The 16,445-nt window shown below is 47.2% G+C and overlaps 1 protein-coding gene across 1 annotated transcript in view; it reads left to right on the top strand.

Moving 5' to 3' along the window:
- The window catches only part of LOC149451981 (uncharacterized), a 145,344-nt gene extending 129,715 nt beyond the window's left edge, over positions 1-15,629 (top strand). Inside the window, exons 3-4 of the mRNA XM_089689934.1 lie at positions 3,489-3,562; positions 13,775-15,629. Of these exons, the coding sequence (XP_089546060.1) occupies positions 3,489-3,562; positions 13,775-14,109 (409 nt within the window). The 3' untranslated portion in view covers positions 14,110-15,629. The remainder of the gene's footprint in view (positions 1-3,488; positions 3,563-13,774) is intronic.
- The last annotated feature ends 816 nt before the right edge of the window (positions 15,630-16,445 follow it).

Raw genomic sequence — 16,445 nt, 5'->3', positions numbered from 1 at the left:
TACCTAGTGCAGGGGTCAGATATATGTAATATACCTAGTGCAGGGGGTCAGATATATGTAATATACCTAGTGCAGGGGTCAGATATATGTAATATACCTAGTGCAGGGGTCAGATATATGTAATATACCTAGTGCAGGGGGTCAGATATATGTAATATACCTAGTGCAGGGGTCAGATATATGTAATATACCTAGTGCAGGGGGTCAGATATATGTAATATACCTAGTGCAGGGGGTCAGATATATGTAATATACCTAGTGCAGGGGTCAGATATATGTAATATACCTAGTGCAGGGGGTCAGATATATGTAATATACCTAGTGCAGGGGGTCAGATATATGTAATATACCTAGTGCAGGGGTCAGATATATGTAATATACCTAGTGCAGGGGGTCAGATATATGTAATATACCTAGTGCAGGGGGTCAGATATATGTAATATACCTAGTGCAGGGGGTCAGATATATGTAATATACCTAGTGCAGGGGGTCAGATATATGTAACATACCTAGTGCAGGGGTCAGATATATGTAATATACCTAGTGCAGGGGTCAGATATATGTAATATACCTAGTGCAGGGGGTCAGATATATGTAATATACCTAGTGCAGGGGGTCAGATATATGTAATATACCTAGTGCAGGGGGTCAGATATATGTAATATACCTAGTGCAGGGGTCAGATATATGTAATATACCTAGTGCAGGGGGTCAGATATATGTAATATACCTAGTGCAGGGGGTCAGATATATGTAATATACCTAGTGCAGGGGGTCAGATATATGTAATATACCTAGTGTTGGGGGTCAGATATATGTAATATACCTAGTGCAGGGTCAGGAGTAAAAATAATGTACAGAGTGCAGGGGTCAAGATTGTAACGTACAGAGTGCAGGGGTCACGTGTATGTAATGTAAATCATGCAGAGGGCAGGAGTATGTAACATACAGGCTGCAGGGATCAGTTGTATGTAATGTACAGAGCACAGGGGTCAGGTGTTTGTATTGTAAATAGTGTCAAGAGTATGTAACATACTGAGTGCAGGGGGTCAGATATATGTAATGTACTCGGTGTAGGGGCAGGAGTAAATGTAATGTACGGAGTGCAGGGGTCAAGAATAAAATGTACAGAGTATAGGGGTCAGGTGTGTGCAATGTAAATCATGCAAAGGTTAGGAGTTTGTAACATACAGGCTGCAGGGGCAATTGTATGTATTGTACAGAGCACAGGGATCAGGTGTGTGTAATGTACAGAGCACAGGTGTCAGTTGTATGTAATGTACATAGTGCAGGGGTCAGGAGTATGCAACATACTAAGTGCAGGGGGTCAGATATATGTAATGCACTTATTGCAGGAGTCAAGAGTAAAAATAATGTACAGAGTGCATGGGTCAAGAATGTAATGTACAGAATGCAGGAATCAGGTTTGTGTAATGTAAATTGTGCAGGGGTCAGGAGTATGTAACATACAAGGTGCATGGGTCAGTTGTATGCAACATAGAGAGCACAAGGGTCAGTTGTATGTAATGTACATAGTGCAGGGGTCAGGAGAAAACACAATGGAAAGCATGCAGGCGTGTGTAATGTACATAGTGCAGGGGATAGGCGTATGTAACATACAGAGTGTAGATGTCAGATGTTTGTAATGTACAAAGTTCAGGTGTCAGAATTATATGTACATCCCAGCACAAAGCACACCCTACCTCACCATTATGTCAACACCATCGCATTTTACAGTGCACAGCCATACAACCTATACACACAAACACACACGCACACATACAGTACACACGCTATACACACAAATACCCCGTCATTGCTGGTGACATTGCTAACTGTCCCACCAGCTCTTTTAGCTGTTGCTGCCAGCTGGAAAGTGGTGGTGGTGCTGAAGAAGAACAGCATACAGGGGCGGACTGACAACTCATGGGGCCCCCAGGCAATAGGGGATCATGGGGCCCCTGTGTCCTTGCCCAAACTCAAAAAAGCCTATGAAAAAGGTACCAGGGGCATCTCATGGGCCCCCTACTGACCCCAGGGGATCATGGGGCCCCTGTGTCCTTGCCCAAACTCAAAAAAGCCTATGAAAAAGGTACCAGGGGCATCTCATGGGGCCCCCTACTGACCCTGGGCCCTCGGGCAGTGCCCGAGTTTCCAAATGGTCAGTCCGCCCCTGGCAGCATGACAGGCTGTGGGTCAACCTGCAGATGGCTGGGCAGTGATCACAGGGCAAAAGCAGAAGCTGGAGAATCAGAAAGGCTATGGGAACGTGGACATCACAGTCACCCAGACAAGAACCATGAAAGTGTGAGGAGGGTTCCTCAAAAAAAGAAGGTTAAAAAAATGTCTGATTGTTAGAGAAGAGGGGGGGCATAAGAGTGAAATTGTGGGTGGAATTAAGTGGGTGGGGGGAGTGAAGGTCTGCTTTAAATAGCCCTCTCTCTGTCGCAGAGTCCCTTCAATTCAGCAGGGGGCCCAGAGGCACAGAGGGGACTCTCCAATCACCTTTGGTTGCAAGTGGACTAATAATTTTTAGGTGTAGGTTGAGTAACGATCCTTGCAGTGGCTCCCAATAACTACATTTAAAGTTCCAGCCTGCCCTGGTGGATTAATATAGAGGAATGGGTTGGACCTTGAATTTAATTGTTGGGAGCCATGGCACCAGAAAATTCTTAGAGTCCCATTTCTGCCTTGGAGCCCTCTGCTGAACTAATGAGGTCTGGGCCTGATACAGGAGGGCTGGCTCTATCCACCCTATAAGCAGCCCCGTGGGGGAACACAGGACCATCCTCCTATGTTGTAGTGCTAGGACAATGAGCAACACTTCACTGGGCCCAAGAGCCATCACTTGCCAGCTCAGGGTTCTGCAGCTTGGACCTCCAAATTCCTAAGAAGGCTTTCATTTTCTGAGCAAGTTCAAATCTACGTAAGAATCTTATGGGAGCCAGAAGTGGATCCAAATAACAGCAGAGCGAGGCAGAGGTAAAAGCACAAGACACTTGGCACTGTATGAAGTCAGGATGAGGCCTCCAATCATGGAGATGTCTACTCACCCCAAAAGCATAATTCAGAACATGTCTATAGACTTTTTTTTACTCTCCCCTAAGGATTACAGTTACCAAGGAGATGGATGGTTCCTTGATATACTGTATGTATCTGTACATGTATTATACACCCTAATGTAAAATCCTTCCTAACACTAAGCTACTGGTGTTCTACCAATGAAGAAGGTTCTTCCTATCATATTTAGGTACGATCTCTGAAACTGGCCTCCTATCAGTCATCTATTTTTATATTATATATTAGATTATAAAGGAACCAATATCAATCAATAAAAAGAATGTTTTAGTCATTTTTATTTTTTGAGCTGGTCTTTTAATAGGCTTCTTGCATTATCAGCAGCACACTATATCATTCAAACGTCTATCTATGTGCCGTATTGTCTCAATTACCTGTACTTATATCTTTTTTTCTCATTTTATCTGCAGAGGTGGATGTCAGTTCTGCATCCATGACCAACAGGAGATGAAAACATTTCTGAAAGAGTGCAGAATGATGACAGGTGAGATTTACACAAGAAATCCCAGCCAGAGGGTTTAATATATCAGTTACGAGATGATCTGTCCACCAAGCCAGGGGTGTCACTGGTGGCCCTCCAGCTGATGTAGAACTACAAGTCCCATGAGGCATTGCAAAACTGACAGTTACAAGCATGACTTCCAAAGGCAGAGGCATGATGGGACTTGTAGTTCACCAACAGCTGGAGGGCCACAGTTGCCCACCCCTGCACTAATCTGAAAAATTGTAATTTGCCATAATGAGGATTATTGTCAGTAACAGGAGTTACAAGAGCTGAAAATAACTGCCATAGAGATGAACAGGAATCCATCGTTATGGGGGGGGGGGGACTTGCTTCCACTCAGATTATTAGGATACTTGAAAAATGACAGAAATACCTCCAGTCCCTGGTAGATTGAGATATCCAGGAAGGAGTGCTGGGCATTCACATGGACTATCTGCTAGTTTGTAGCTACGTTGAGACCATTCTCTTCCACTCTATCCCTTGCCCTTGTTGTAGAGGTCTTTGTGCTTCATTGTGATACCTCCATCTTCATCATTGGTATCTTGCTGTATTCCACTTGCATTGTGGGATTTTATTTTCCACCTTTTGATATTGCAGTTTGCTTATGATTTGTATACTCCTTCAAAAAATGTAGTAAATGAACTGAAAAAACAGAAAAAAAATGACAGAATTGGGCATCAATAGGGGATCACTGGAAACTAAAGTACAGTATTAGAGCAGAACCCAGAACATATACCTATGTACCTGTCAATAAATTTATGTAAAACAACAGCACAGTGGCTAAATGGTTAGCACTTCTGCCTGGCAGTACTGGGGTCATTGGTTAGAATCATAACCACGGCACCACCTGCATGGAGTTTGCATGTTCTCCCTGTGCCTGTGTGGGTTTCCTCTGGGTACTCTGGTTTCCTCCCACACTTGAAAGACATGCTGGTAGGTGAATTGGCTCCTGTCTAAATTGTCCCTAGTATGTGTATGTATGAATGTGAGTTAGGGACCTTAGATTGTACGCCCCTTGAGGGTTAGGGAGTGATGTGAATGTACAATATATATGTAAAGCGCTGCGTACATTGATGGCGCTATATAAGTACATAAAATAAATAAATATAAATCCTGGTGCTCCTCAATATCACACATTGTCCTTCACTTGATAAGGTGCAGCCCTCCACAGATCGGGGAATCTAGATACTGTCAAGAACAAATACAAGATGGCGCGCTCTCCTCGTGCATTACCATGATAACAGATTTATTAAAAGATACGTCACAAATGGATACTCACAAGCAAACCATAAACACAGATAAAGAGACGATCTTTCAGCCCCAGACAATGGAGTCCTGTCCCAACCACTGCCTGGTTGGAATAACTGACGCGTTTCGGGAGGACTCCCTTCCTTAATGCTGAACCAACCAAAGGTGCCGATTCCCCATATATACTGTAGAGGAAGTAACACATGTAAGCCATCACCACACCCCCCTTCATGTGGAAATGACAAGGGAGGGCCCACCAGGGACTGCCCCAGTTGGTGAACTGCCCAGATAAAAACTGTGGATCAGTCTCTGAATGGCAGCAAATAGACATGTAGCATGTTGTAAATTATATGCAATTGCCGTGATGTAATATGCCATTCGTATAAATGCATCCAACAAGACTATACAGCAGAAACATTACTGCAAAATGAAGAATATAGAATTCCCCCTAGAAATGTCATCAAATGATGATGGTGGCAGCTTACTGATGTGTGGAAATGTGCTAGATGGGCTGGAGAAAGGATTGCCACCTGAGGACACATGGCGGCACCTGGAACGCAAGCCAAAGATCTAATGCCACCAGCCAGCGCACCGGAAATGCGCCATCACTAGTGCTCATGTGTGCTCCTCATGTCAGGTGGAAGCGCACGCGCCCTGGCATGCCAAACCGAGGGTAGTTGGTTGTGGATGACACACCAGAAGTGCGTCATCGCTGTCGCACATGCGCATCTGCCAAGGACGGAAGCTCGCCAGCACTACAGGTGGAAGCAGAGGTGGACTGACCATTTGGAAACTCAGGCACTGCCCGAGGGCCCGGGGTCAGTAGGGGGCCCCATGAGATGTTCCTGGTACCTTTTTCATAGGCTTTTTTGAGTTTGGGCAAGGACACAGGGGCTCCGTAATCCCCGAATGCCCGGGGGCTCCATGAGTTGTCAGTCTGCCCCTGAGCAGAAGTGATGCCTGATGTGACGTGCCGGAGAGGAATGGCTAGGATGTAGCTACAAAAGGATAGGTAAAATAGGGGAGGGGGTGGGGAGGAACCACATGCAATTCAACCAGACATACAGCATTGGCATAAAACCCAGGGGTAGTACTGTACATGAAATGCATGACGTACCTGTCACTCTGGGGAAAACGTAGCAACTTTTAGGTGGGGTGCCGCGTGGTGTGGAGGCAATAATTCACACAAGCAGCTGCAATAGAGAACTTGTATTGAAGTAATGCAGTAATGATTCACAACAAAGCTGGTGGGAAGTCTACCCAGCCGGGTGCGCTCACAATTTCCAGCCACGTGGACTAAGCAGATTCCAGCCGGACTGACAGCATCTGTTGAGAGGGGAGAAAATGCGTCCTGGCTGTCTATTACCCAACCAGGAAAGGTGTCCAGAAGATTTGCAACCCTATGCTTTCCCTCCTCATCAGGAACCTCTCCCTACCGCTACTATTGTCCCTAACAGATGGGTACCTTTCGCTACTCTGCCAACTCCAAAAATATATGCCAAGGCTGGGAGCCAAGACCTTAAATAGGCTCTGCCTGACCCAAGATGGCTGCTTGAGTCACATGGGGTGGCAGCATCCAATTGGATTGCTTCCCCAGTGACCCAGGAAACCATAGAGGAACCATTTTGCTCCTGACTTCCTCTCCAGCTACAGTGCTGCTGTGGAATAGCACCACCTGCAGGAAAGAAAGTAAACTGCACCTTCCTACAATCTCAGAAAAAGGAAGAAAACGATGTAGAAAGCTTAACAGGGTATACCATGTATAGGAATGTAAAGAGGTGCAATTCACTTACATGAGCTCTGATGTTCACACTTGATAAACCTTTATAAAATGATCTGTATTTTCTCCAGGGTAGATATACCCTCCGAGGCCGGCAGTGGGGGGACAGATTCATGGGTAGAGTGGTGCTCACATGTCAGTGGAGCGCCTCTATGCAGAGGCCAGAGGATGTGTGAGAACCAGGGGCAGACTGACCATTTGCAAACTCGGGCACTGCCCAAGGGCCCAGGGTCAGTAGGGGGCCCCAGGAGATGCCTCTGGTACCTTTTTCATAGGTTTTTTGTTTGGGCAAGGACACAGGGGCCCCATGATCCCCTATTGAGGGCCCGGGGTCAGTAGGGGGCCCCATGAGATGCCCCTGGTACCTTTTTCATAGGCTTTTTTGAGTTTGGGCAAGGACACAGGGGCCCCATGATCCCCTATTGCCCGGGGGCCCCATAAGTTGTCAGTCCACCCCTGGTGAGAACAGAACTTCACTATCAGACACAAAGCAGGGATGATGCTGACTCCCACGGGTGGCTCCAGAGGCGAAACTGGAGCATCTCTGGAGCCACACGTGGAGCAGTAGTATTAATTCATCAGCATTTTTTAATCTAACACACTGAGCACAAAAAAAAAATACATTCGCCAGTAAATTATTTGTTCAAAATCTTACCCCAGCATTTACATTTTCCAACTATCAGTGCTGCTAGCTCCTGCTCTCTTAGTGCTGCTTCCCTGAACTCTTCGTAGCAAAGAGTTACCAGTGGACAGTGCAGTCTAGAGTGGTCTATTCTTTTGATGGGGGGGAGGGGGAAGCAGGGGAGTGCTTAGCCATTCTACACTATGAGGCTGTGTGTTTTCAATTGATGCAGGCATGCGTGGCTCCATAGGATTCTGAAAGAGAAAGGAGCCACACTGAAACAGGAAACCTGGGGCAGCGGTCATGGTACCGGCTTAAACTGGGACATAGGCAAATTAATAAATATAAAGAAACTGCATCCTCAGTAATAGATTAAATCAGCTGCTGAAAGTGGTAAACAGAGAGTGTAATATCACTGTAATCAGAGAGACGTGTGTATCTCCCCCATAGAGTAGTCTGTAACGTGTCCTCCATATTGCAATGGATTTTGCAAACTAAAATTACTTTGCAAACTGAACCGCTCTCCCAAGGCATCTGTAGAGCTGGGTTAGCTGTTTGACAATCCTACAACTAGTACGAGGAAAAACAAAGAAGCTGCTTTATCCCTGGTTGCAGCCTTCATTCATAAATTACCAGTTATGAGCAGATCAGAGTATTGTTCATGTATATATAATGACAGTTCCATCCCTCCAGCAAATATAGGAAAAATCAAAGTTTAAACCCTCAATAACCATAATTAATTTTTATTAACACATACTCCCTGAAGCCTAGTACACACGATCAGAAAATCAGATTATTATTATTATACAGTATTTATAAAGCGCCGATAGTTCGCTCAGCGCTGTACATTACAAAGGGGGACAGAACATGTGACAGAACAATACCAATACAATGCAAAACATGAGGGGATTGAGGGCCAATCTAGGAGGGAGGGGATGGTGGCACAGGAAGAGATAGCTGTGGGGGATGGAGTGGTAGGAAGAGTGGAGGAGGTCGGCAAGTTAGCAGGGGGTGGGGTAGCCTTCCCTGAAGAGACGGGTTTTCAGGGTGTGCCTAAAGGAGAGGAGAGTAGGTGATAATCTGATGGGTTGGGGCAGGGAGTTCCAGAGGATGGGTGACACCCTGGAGAAGTCCTGGAGGCGGGCATGGGAGGAGGAGACCAGGGAACTAGAGAGAAGGAGGTCTTGTGAGGAGCGGAGTGTGCGTGCTGGGCGGTACTTGGATATTAGGTCAGTGATGTAGTTCGGGGCAGTATGGTGGACGGCTTTGTATGTCAGTGTTAGGATTTTGAATTTGATCCGTTGCGCAATCGGAAGCCAGTGGAGGGATTGGCAGAGGGGGGTGGCGGAAACGGAGCGGTTGGAAAGGTGAATGAGTCTGGCAGCCGTATTCAGGATCGACTGAAGCAGGGATAGCCAGGCCAGTGAGGAGGGAGTTGCAGTAGTCGAGTCGTGATATGATGAGGGAGTGGATGAGCTGTTTAGTGGTTTCTGGGGTTAGGAATATGCGGATTTTGGCGATGTTGCGGAGGTGGAGTCTGTATGTTGCGGAGGTGGAGTCTGCACGAGTTTGTTAAAGATTGGACTTGGGGCTGGAAGGATAGGTTGGAGTCCAGAATGACACCAAGTACTCTGGCCTGCCGGACGGGTTTGGTGGTGGCGTTGTTGGATGTGATGGAGAAGTCAATGGGGGGTGGTGTCCGGGCTGGGGGGGGAAGACAAGAAACTCGGTTTTGGAGAGGTTCAGTATAAGGAAGTGGAGAGACTGAGGTGGTGAGGTGGGGGGTTGAGAGATAGATTTGTGTGTCGTCGGCATAGAGGTGGTAGTTGAAGCCGTGAGTGTGTATGAGTTGGCCAAGGGAGGAGGTGTACATGGAGAAGAAAAGGGGCCCAAGGACGGAGCCTTGAGGGACCCCAACAGAGAGGGGGAGTGAGGGGGAGGTGGTAGCATTATAGGTAACGCTGAAAGAGCGTTGTGACAGGTAGGATGAGAGCCAGGAGAGAGCAGAATCTCTGAGGCCGAGGGAGTGTCGTTTTTTGAGGAGGAGGGGGTGGTCGACTGTGTCGAAGGCCGCAGAGAGGTCAAGGAGTAGGAGCACTGAATAGTGGCCATTAGCTTTGGCGGTTAGCAGGTTGTTGAAGAGTTTGAGTAAGGCAGTTTCGGTGGAGTGTAGGGGACGGAAGCCGGACTGTAGGGGATCGAGGAGGTTGTTGTCGTTGAGGTGAGAGCATAGGCGGGTGTAGACGAGGCGCTCGAGGAGTTTGGATGTAAATGGGAGCAGGGAGATGGGTCTGAGGTTGTTCGGGTCATTGGGGTCCAGGGAGGGCTTTTTAAGTATGGGGATGATGTGTGCATGTTTCAGAGGGGAGGGGAAAGTGCCGGAGGAGGGGGAGAGATTAAAGATGTGAGTGAGGGAGCGTAGGATCATATGAAAAATTTTGATCTTGAATCGATCATACAATAATTATTATTATTATACAGTATTTTTATAGCGCTAAAAGGTTTGCTCAGCGCTGTACATTATAGTGGGGGACAGAACATGAGACAATACAGTAACAATACAATACACGAGGGGGTCAAGGGCCCTGCTCTTTCGAGCTTACAATCTAGGAGGGAGGGGATAGTGGTACAGGAGGAAATGGCTGTGGGGGATAGAGTGGTAGGAGGAGTGGAGGAGATCGGCAGTTAGGTGAGGGTGGGGTAGGCTTCCCTGAAGAGATGGGTTTTCAGGGTGCGCCTAAAGGTGAGGAGGGTAGGTGACAGTCTGATGGATTGGGGTAGTGAGTTCCAGAGGATGAGGGAAGTCCTGGAGAAGTCCTGCAGTCGGGTGTGGGAGGTGGAGACCAGGGAGCTAGAAAGTAGGAGGTCTTGTGAGGAGCGAAGATTACGGGTAGGGTGGTATTTGGGTATCAGGTCGGTGAGGAAGTTTGGGGCAGCGTTATGAATGGTTTTGCATGTCTATGTTAGTAGTTTGAATTTAATGCGTTGGGCAATCGGAAGCCAGTGGAGGGAATGACAGAGGGGGGTGGCGGAAGCGGAGCGGTTGGTAAGGTGGATGAGTCTGGCCGCTGAGTTCAGGATAGACTGAAGCGGGGATAGTCTGTGATGAGGCCGGTGAGAAGGGAGTTGCAGTAGTCCAGACGGGAGATAATAAGGGAGTGAGTGAGTTGTTTAGTAGTGTCTGGGGTTAGGAACGAACGTATTTTGGAGATGTTGGTTGCGGGGGGGGGAGCCTGCATGAGTTTGCCAACAATTGGACATGGGGTTGGAAGGACAGGTTTGGGTCTAGAGTGACACTCAGGACTTTGGCTTGTGGGGTGGGACTGATAATGGCGTTGTTGGTCATGATGGAGAGGGTGAGGGGGAGGGGGCAGAAGCTGGGGGGAAAATCAGGAGCTCGGTTTTGGAAAGGTTCAATTTGAGGAAATGGAGTGACATCCAGTCTGATATGTCGTTTAGGAGGTGGGTGATATGGGCGGAGACTGAAGGGGTGAGGCGAGGGGTGGAGAGGTAAATTTGCGTGTCATCGGCGTAGAGGTGATAGTTGAAGCCGTGGGAGTGTATGAGTTGGGGAGGAGGTGTAGATGGAGAAGAGAAGGGGCCCGAGGACAGAGGTTTGGGGGACCCCAACAGAGAGGGGGAGAGAGGGGGAGGTGGTAGCATTATAGGTAACACTGAAGGAGCGTTATGATAGATAGGAGGAGAGCCAGGAGAGAGCGGAGTCTCTGATGCAGAGGAAGTGTAGTTTGTTAAGGAGGAGGGGGTGGACGACTGTGTCGAAGGCCGCGGGAAGGTCGAGGAGTAGGAGGACTGAGTAGTGGCCATTAGCTTTGGCGGTTAGCAGGTCATTAATGATTTTGAGTAGGGCGGTTTCGGTGGAGTGTAGGGGACAGAAGCCAGACTGTAGTGGATCGAGGAGGTTGTTGTCAGTGAGGTGGGCGCATAGGCGATTGTAGACTAAGCGCTCAAGGAGCTTGGAAGTAAATGGCAGCAGATGGGTCTAAGGTTGTTCAGGTTGGTGGGGTCCAGGGAGGGTTTTTTGAGTATGGGGGTGATGTACGCGTGCTTTAGGGGGGAGGGGAATGCGCCAGTAGAGAGAGAGAGATTGAAGATGTGGGTGAGGGAGCGTAGGATGGAGGAGGAGGGTGCCCGGAGGAGTTGTGTGGGGACAGGGTCAAGGGGGCAAGTGGTGAGGCGGGCTTCTGAGAAGACCTTAGTGACCTCCTCAGTGGTAGCAAGGCTGAAGGAGCTGAGTGTTGGGGAGGTTATAGTATGCGGGACGTTAGGTGTGGTGGGGGGTAGGGTGGTTGCGAGGTCAGAGGAGGGGAGAGTTGGTGGGGTTATGGTGGGAGGGAGGCTAGGTGGGAAGGTAGGTTGAGCATTGACGATGTCCTTACGGATTGCGTCGATCTTATTTTGGAAGTGACTGGCAATCTCGTGGGCAGTGAGTGAGGTACTGGGTGGGGGTGGGGGGGGGAGAGTAGGGAGTTGAAAGTGGAGAAGAGCCAGCGAGGACAGGTGGAGAGGGTGTTGATGAGGGTTATGAAGTAGGCTTGTTTGGTGGCATGGAGGGAGGAGGTGTAGGTGAGGAAGGCGGATTTGTAGAGGGAGAACGCTCGAGGGGATTTGGTTTTGCGCCATAATCGCTCCAGCGTGCGACTGCGTCGTTTAAGATTTTTAGTGTGGTCGTTCTGCCAGGGTTGAAGCGGTCTAATGTTACGCGTGGTTAGGGGTGCTAAGGAGTCTAGGGCAGCTGACAGCGAGTCGTTGTACGCAGTAGTGGCCAGGTCAGGGAAGGACAGTGGAAGGATACTGTCGTACAGACGGTCAGCTGCAGAGTGGAGAGGGGCCGGGTTCAGGTTGCGGAGGTTACGACTATCTGCTATCTGCTCGTTAGTACACAGCTTTCGAGAGCTGATCACGGCAGTTCATCTGAATTATCCGAAGGGACAAACACAAACATTTTTCTCGTATGATCTGGTATTTTCATTTAATCAGTACAGTAATTATTTGAAAATACAGTACAAATACGTTACATCACTTCCAAAGTTGTATTTTGTTGTACGAGAATTTTCATAAAATTTAATTTAATTTTCAATAGAGAGACTAGCATGCAAAAAAAATTAAAAAACAACAATCATTCATCCGATATTCCCATCGTGTGTACGAGGCTTTACTCCCCCACACACTTGAAAACATGATATCTGCATAACTCCTGCAGTCTATGTCCAGGCAAGTGGTGTCTTGAGTCCTTCTTCTCCTCGGATGGCGAGGTTGGGTGGTCTTTATTCTTGGACAGCTCTGTGCTCACATCCCGTATTGATACAAACACCACCCAGTCCAGGAGTATTGTGAGCCTGGACTATGTCAGGTCCATAATGGACTGGGCTCAAAGAAAGTCAGTTGGACAGTGCTGAGTATTCTGCAACCTGGAAGGGGATCAATGCTGAAATGTAGAGTGGGGAGTCTGGGTGGACAGTGCTGAGGAAAGGAAGTATATTGCAACAGGGTTACCTTCACCATATTTTCTATAAAACACAATTATAGTACTTTTATAAGAGTGGAAAATCACAGAATAAAATTAGCATTTTGGAAAAGTTCTGCACTACGTTTGTTTCCAGAGTGAAGAGCAAATTTTGGTTATTATAATGTTAATGAAATCTTGACTGTTTCACTGTGCTCATCAGGGGTGAAGCTACAAGGGTCGCAGGGGTCACAGTTGTGACCTGGCCCCATGCTGCAGGGGTCTGTGTGGGCCCCCTGTATGCCTGGATAGGAGGAGCAGCAGGGCAGCTGCATAGAGAGAAATCCATTTCTTCATATTCTCCTTGCAGCTGCTGAATGCCTGCGGGAGGGAGAGGTGAACATTCAATGGCTGCAGGAGGAACATGAAGAGCTTCCTTCTGCTGCCCCCTCTCCCCCATTCTCTTTGCCACCCCCTCCATCCCCAGTGGTGGCAGGGCTCTGAGCTGAGAGCCCAGAGCCAGCACTGACAGTTCCCCCTCCCCTTCCATGGGAGAAGAGAGAGAGATGATTCTGCTCTTCCTCCCACCCCTCCTCCTGTGTCTGCCCTTCCCACACTTCCCAGTAGTCTTGTGCTTCAGAGAAGGAGATGTGTGGGCGGGAATTTTGAAGACCAGAAGAGGAATGGTGCAGCCTGCCAGTCCATCCATCTATTCCACCCCTCCCTGCTCTATCCTGCCTCCCAGTAAGTACTCTAATGTAAGGGAGGCTCTGTGGACATCTTTCTTTCCTTCTTTCCTTCCTTCCTCCCTTTGTTTCTTCCCCCAGAGCGGTAACTCTAGTGCAGCTGGACAGCAATTGTCATTTCTGCACCCAGCACTGACCTGGCAAAAGTAGGTGGAGCATGTGCAAGCACCACCAGGCCTAGGACCTAATCCTGGCACCTAATCCTGGCACCTAATCCTGGCACTAGTTCTGAGCAGCTGTTTTTTAGAATTTTGGTTGAACTTGAAGGATGTGTTTTTTAAACGTGACTATGTACATTTGTAACATCTATCTGCTTCTTCGTGTGTCTTAGGCTTTACTCCTATTGTAGCCATCACTTGCAAAGCAAGTCAGGCTACTTCTGAAGTGGAGATGTTCAGAGCGATGGGAGCCGAGCAAGTCATATCGATGGAGAATTATACCACAGAAGATAAGGAGAGGACCCAGCAGAAGGACATTGACATACTGACATTTCTCTACAGCACTCTGCAAAATGTCGCCTATTATATGTCCCACCAACATGATATGAGGAGAAAGCGACTGGAGAGGAAGAAGTTTCTCCTAAAGTTTATGCATGATGTGGAGGTTGAGGAGAAGGTGCATGAGGCAGTGTTAATGGCAGGAAAAAAAAAACCCCAAAGGCGTTAAAGCAGTAGAAAACCGCAGCTTAAAAACAAAAAAAAAAAAAAATCCTCTTCAAGGCAATGGTATCAGTTATGTTAGAACAAAGCCCTCCAACGGTGCGCTGTCACCACTGCCGGGGCTTCCATCTTCACCCGGTCTTCCTTCCAGGTTCGTGAGCTCCGGCCATCTGACTGGCCGAGCAGCACACGCGTGTGGAAGTAACGGGCCACGGCACATCGCTCTGAAGGAACGGGATGGGTATGCCATTCCTTCAGAGCGCATGTGCCAGCTGCCAAGAAGAGCGAATATTTTCTAAACAGTTCATGTTTAGGAAATATTCATTTTACCTACAGGCAGGGGCGGACTGACCATTTGGAGGGCCCGGGGTCAGTAGGGGGCCCCATGAGATGCCCCTGGTACCTTTTTAATAGGCTTTTTTGAGTTTGGGCAAGGACACAGGGGCCCCATGATCCCCTATTGCCCGGGGGCCCCATGAGTTGTCAGTTTGCCCCTGCCTACAGGTAAGTCTTATTATAAGTTTCCCTATAGGTAAAAATCACAAAGCGGACGTTACTAGCGCTTTAAACTCTGCTATGACAGTGGAATCCTACACTGTCCATTCTGATCCTCCTAGATGGAGGATCCCATGGTTGATGTATGCATTCTCTACATTGTATCCATAGGTGGTGGGTAACTCTATTTCCTCAGGTCCACTAGCAGTATAAAACAAAATTGTGCTTCCACCATGAACTAGTGCTCCAACCAACATATACCGCACTCACCAGATTCTGGTGAAATACACACCTTCTAGGTATTTTAGGGATCCTAGACTCTTCTTTACAGCCTCCAGAACTCCACTCCACCACACGAGACCTTTTTTCCACCTTCTAATACCTCCAAACTTCTCCTCCCAGACAGGTTCCGAAATAGCGTAGGGGAAATAAAAAACACATATAGTGTAATACTGCAATAAACAGCATGTAATAATATCAAAACACCAGGCCACTCACATTTGATAAAATAAAAACCAGCATGTTGTATTGCCTCAAAAAGCCTATCACAGTTCACATTCCATCCAGGACAGCATCAGAAATCCCACAGGCTTGGCAAAGGGTGCCTACGCACAGACCACAAAGATGGTCGCTTGGAACGCAACGCTTCAGCGTGCATTCCACTCACCGGAAGTGACGTTAGACGGCAGACCGGAAGTGCGTCAACGCGTTTCGCCCCTCCCACGGGGCTTTTTTTTTTTTTTTTTGTCTGTTTCTTCTGATTTTTAACACTTTATATTTTACACGATTTTTGGAGTGGGACTACAGTATATGTGTATATGTTCATTTTTTATTATTTACGCTGTTTATGATTATTTTGCTTTTTGTGGTGTTTATTGCACTTATGTAAAGCAGCATTTAATATATTGATTGGGGGTATACATTTCTTTGGCGCTGGGGATTTCTGATTACAAAAAAAAAAAAATACAATCATTGCAACCTGTGCAAATATTATTAGTGCTCAAAATACCAATAAATTGCTGCTTGCTCAAACACTGTGCAAAGTGATTTCACAACACATCCAAAAGAATTATATACTGCTAAAATAGTGTACTGCAACGATATTAATCAAAAATAAAAAGTGCGGCGCTATTATGTTGTGTATCTAGAAGGTCACATAAATTATTCAAAATGATCTAAGAGACACACTGTGATAAGTAACAAAAAGAGGTTAAGGCTAGAGATGAGCGAATCGAACCAGGCGAACCGGAATTCGATACGAATTTCAGGAAAAATTCGATTTGCGTCGAATCCGAAATTTTGCCTACTTCGGGTGCGCGAATCGAAATTTTCCCGATCAGCCGGCAAAAGTGTCCCTGCAGAGAGCTCCGCTATTTCTCCTTCTTCTCATCCTTCTCCTTCTCCATCTTCTCATCCTTCTCCTTCTCCTTCTTCTCATCCTTCTCCTTCTCCTTCTTCTCATCCTTCTCCTTCTCCTTCTTCTCATCCTTCTCCTTCTCCTTCTTCTCATCCTTCTCCTTCTCCTTCTTCTCATCCTTCTCCTTCTCCATCTTCTCATCCTTCTCCTTCTCCTTCTTCTCATCCTTCTCCTTCTCCTTCTTCTCATCCTTCTCCTTCTCCTTCTTCTCATCCTTCTCCTTCTCCTTCTTCTCATCCTTCTCCTTCTTCTCATCCTTCTCCTTCTCCTTCTCCTTCCTCATCTCCAAGGGCATTTAAATTAAAGGTATAGTGTTCTGCACTAATTTAAAGGCTCTCTGAAGCCTAGAAACCCTTTTTATAAGTCATCTTCGTAGCGAATAAATTCGCATCGAATCGAATTTCTTCCTGAAATTCGCCGAATCAGCCGAA

The sequence above is a fragment of the Staurois parvus genome, unplaced genomic scaffold (assembly GCF_062004578.1).
Source record: "Staurois parvus isolate SC_StPar_1 unplaced genomic scaffold, SC_StPar_1.0 ptg000503l, whole genome shotgun sequence".
NCBI classification, from domain to species: Eukaryota; Metazoa; Chordata; class Amphibia; order Anura; family Ranidae; genus Staurois; species Staurois parvus.
The sequence above is the reverse complement of the archived record's forward strand: the minus strand, read 5'-3'. Positions and strand labels throughout refer to the sequence as shown.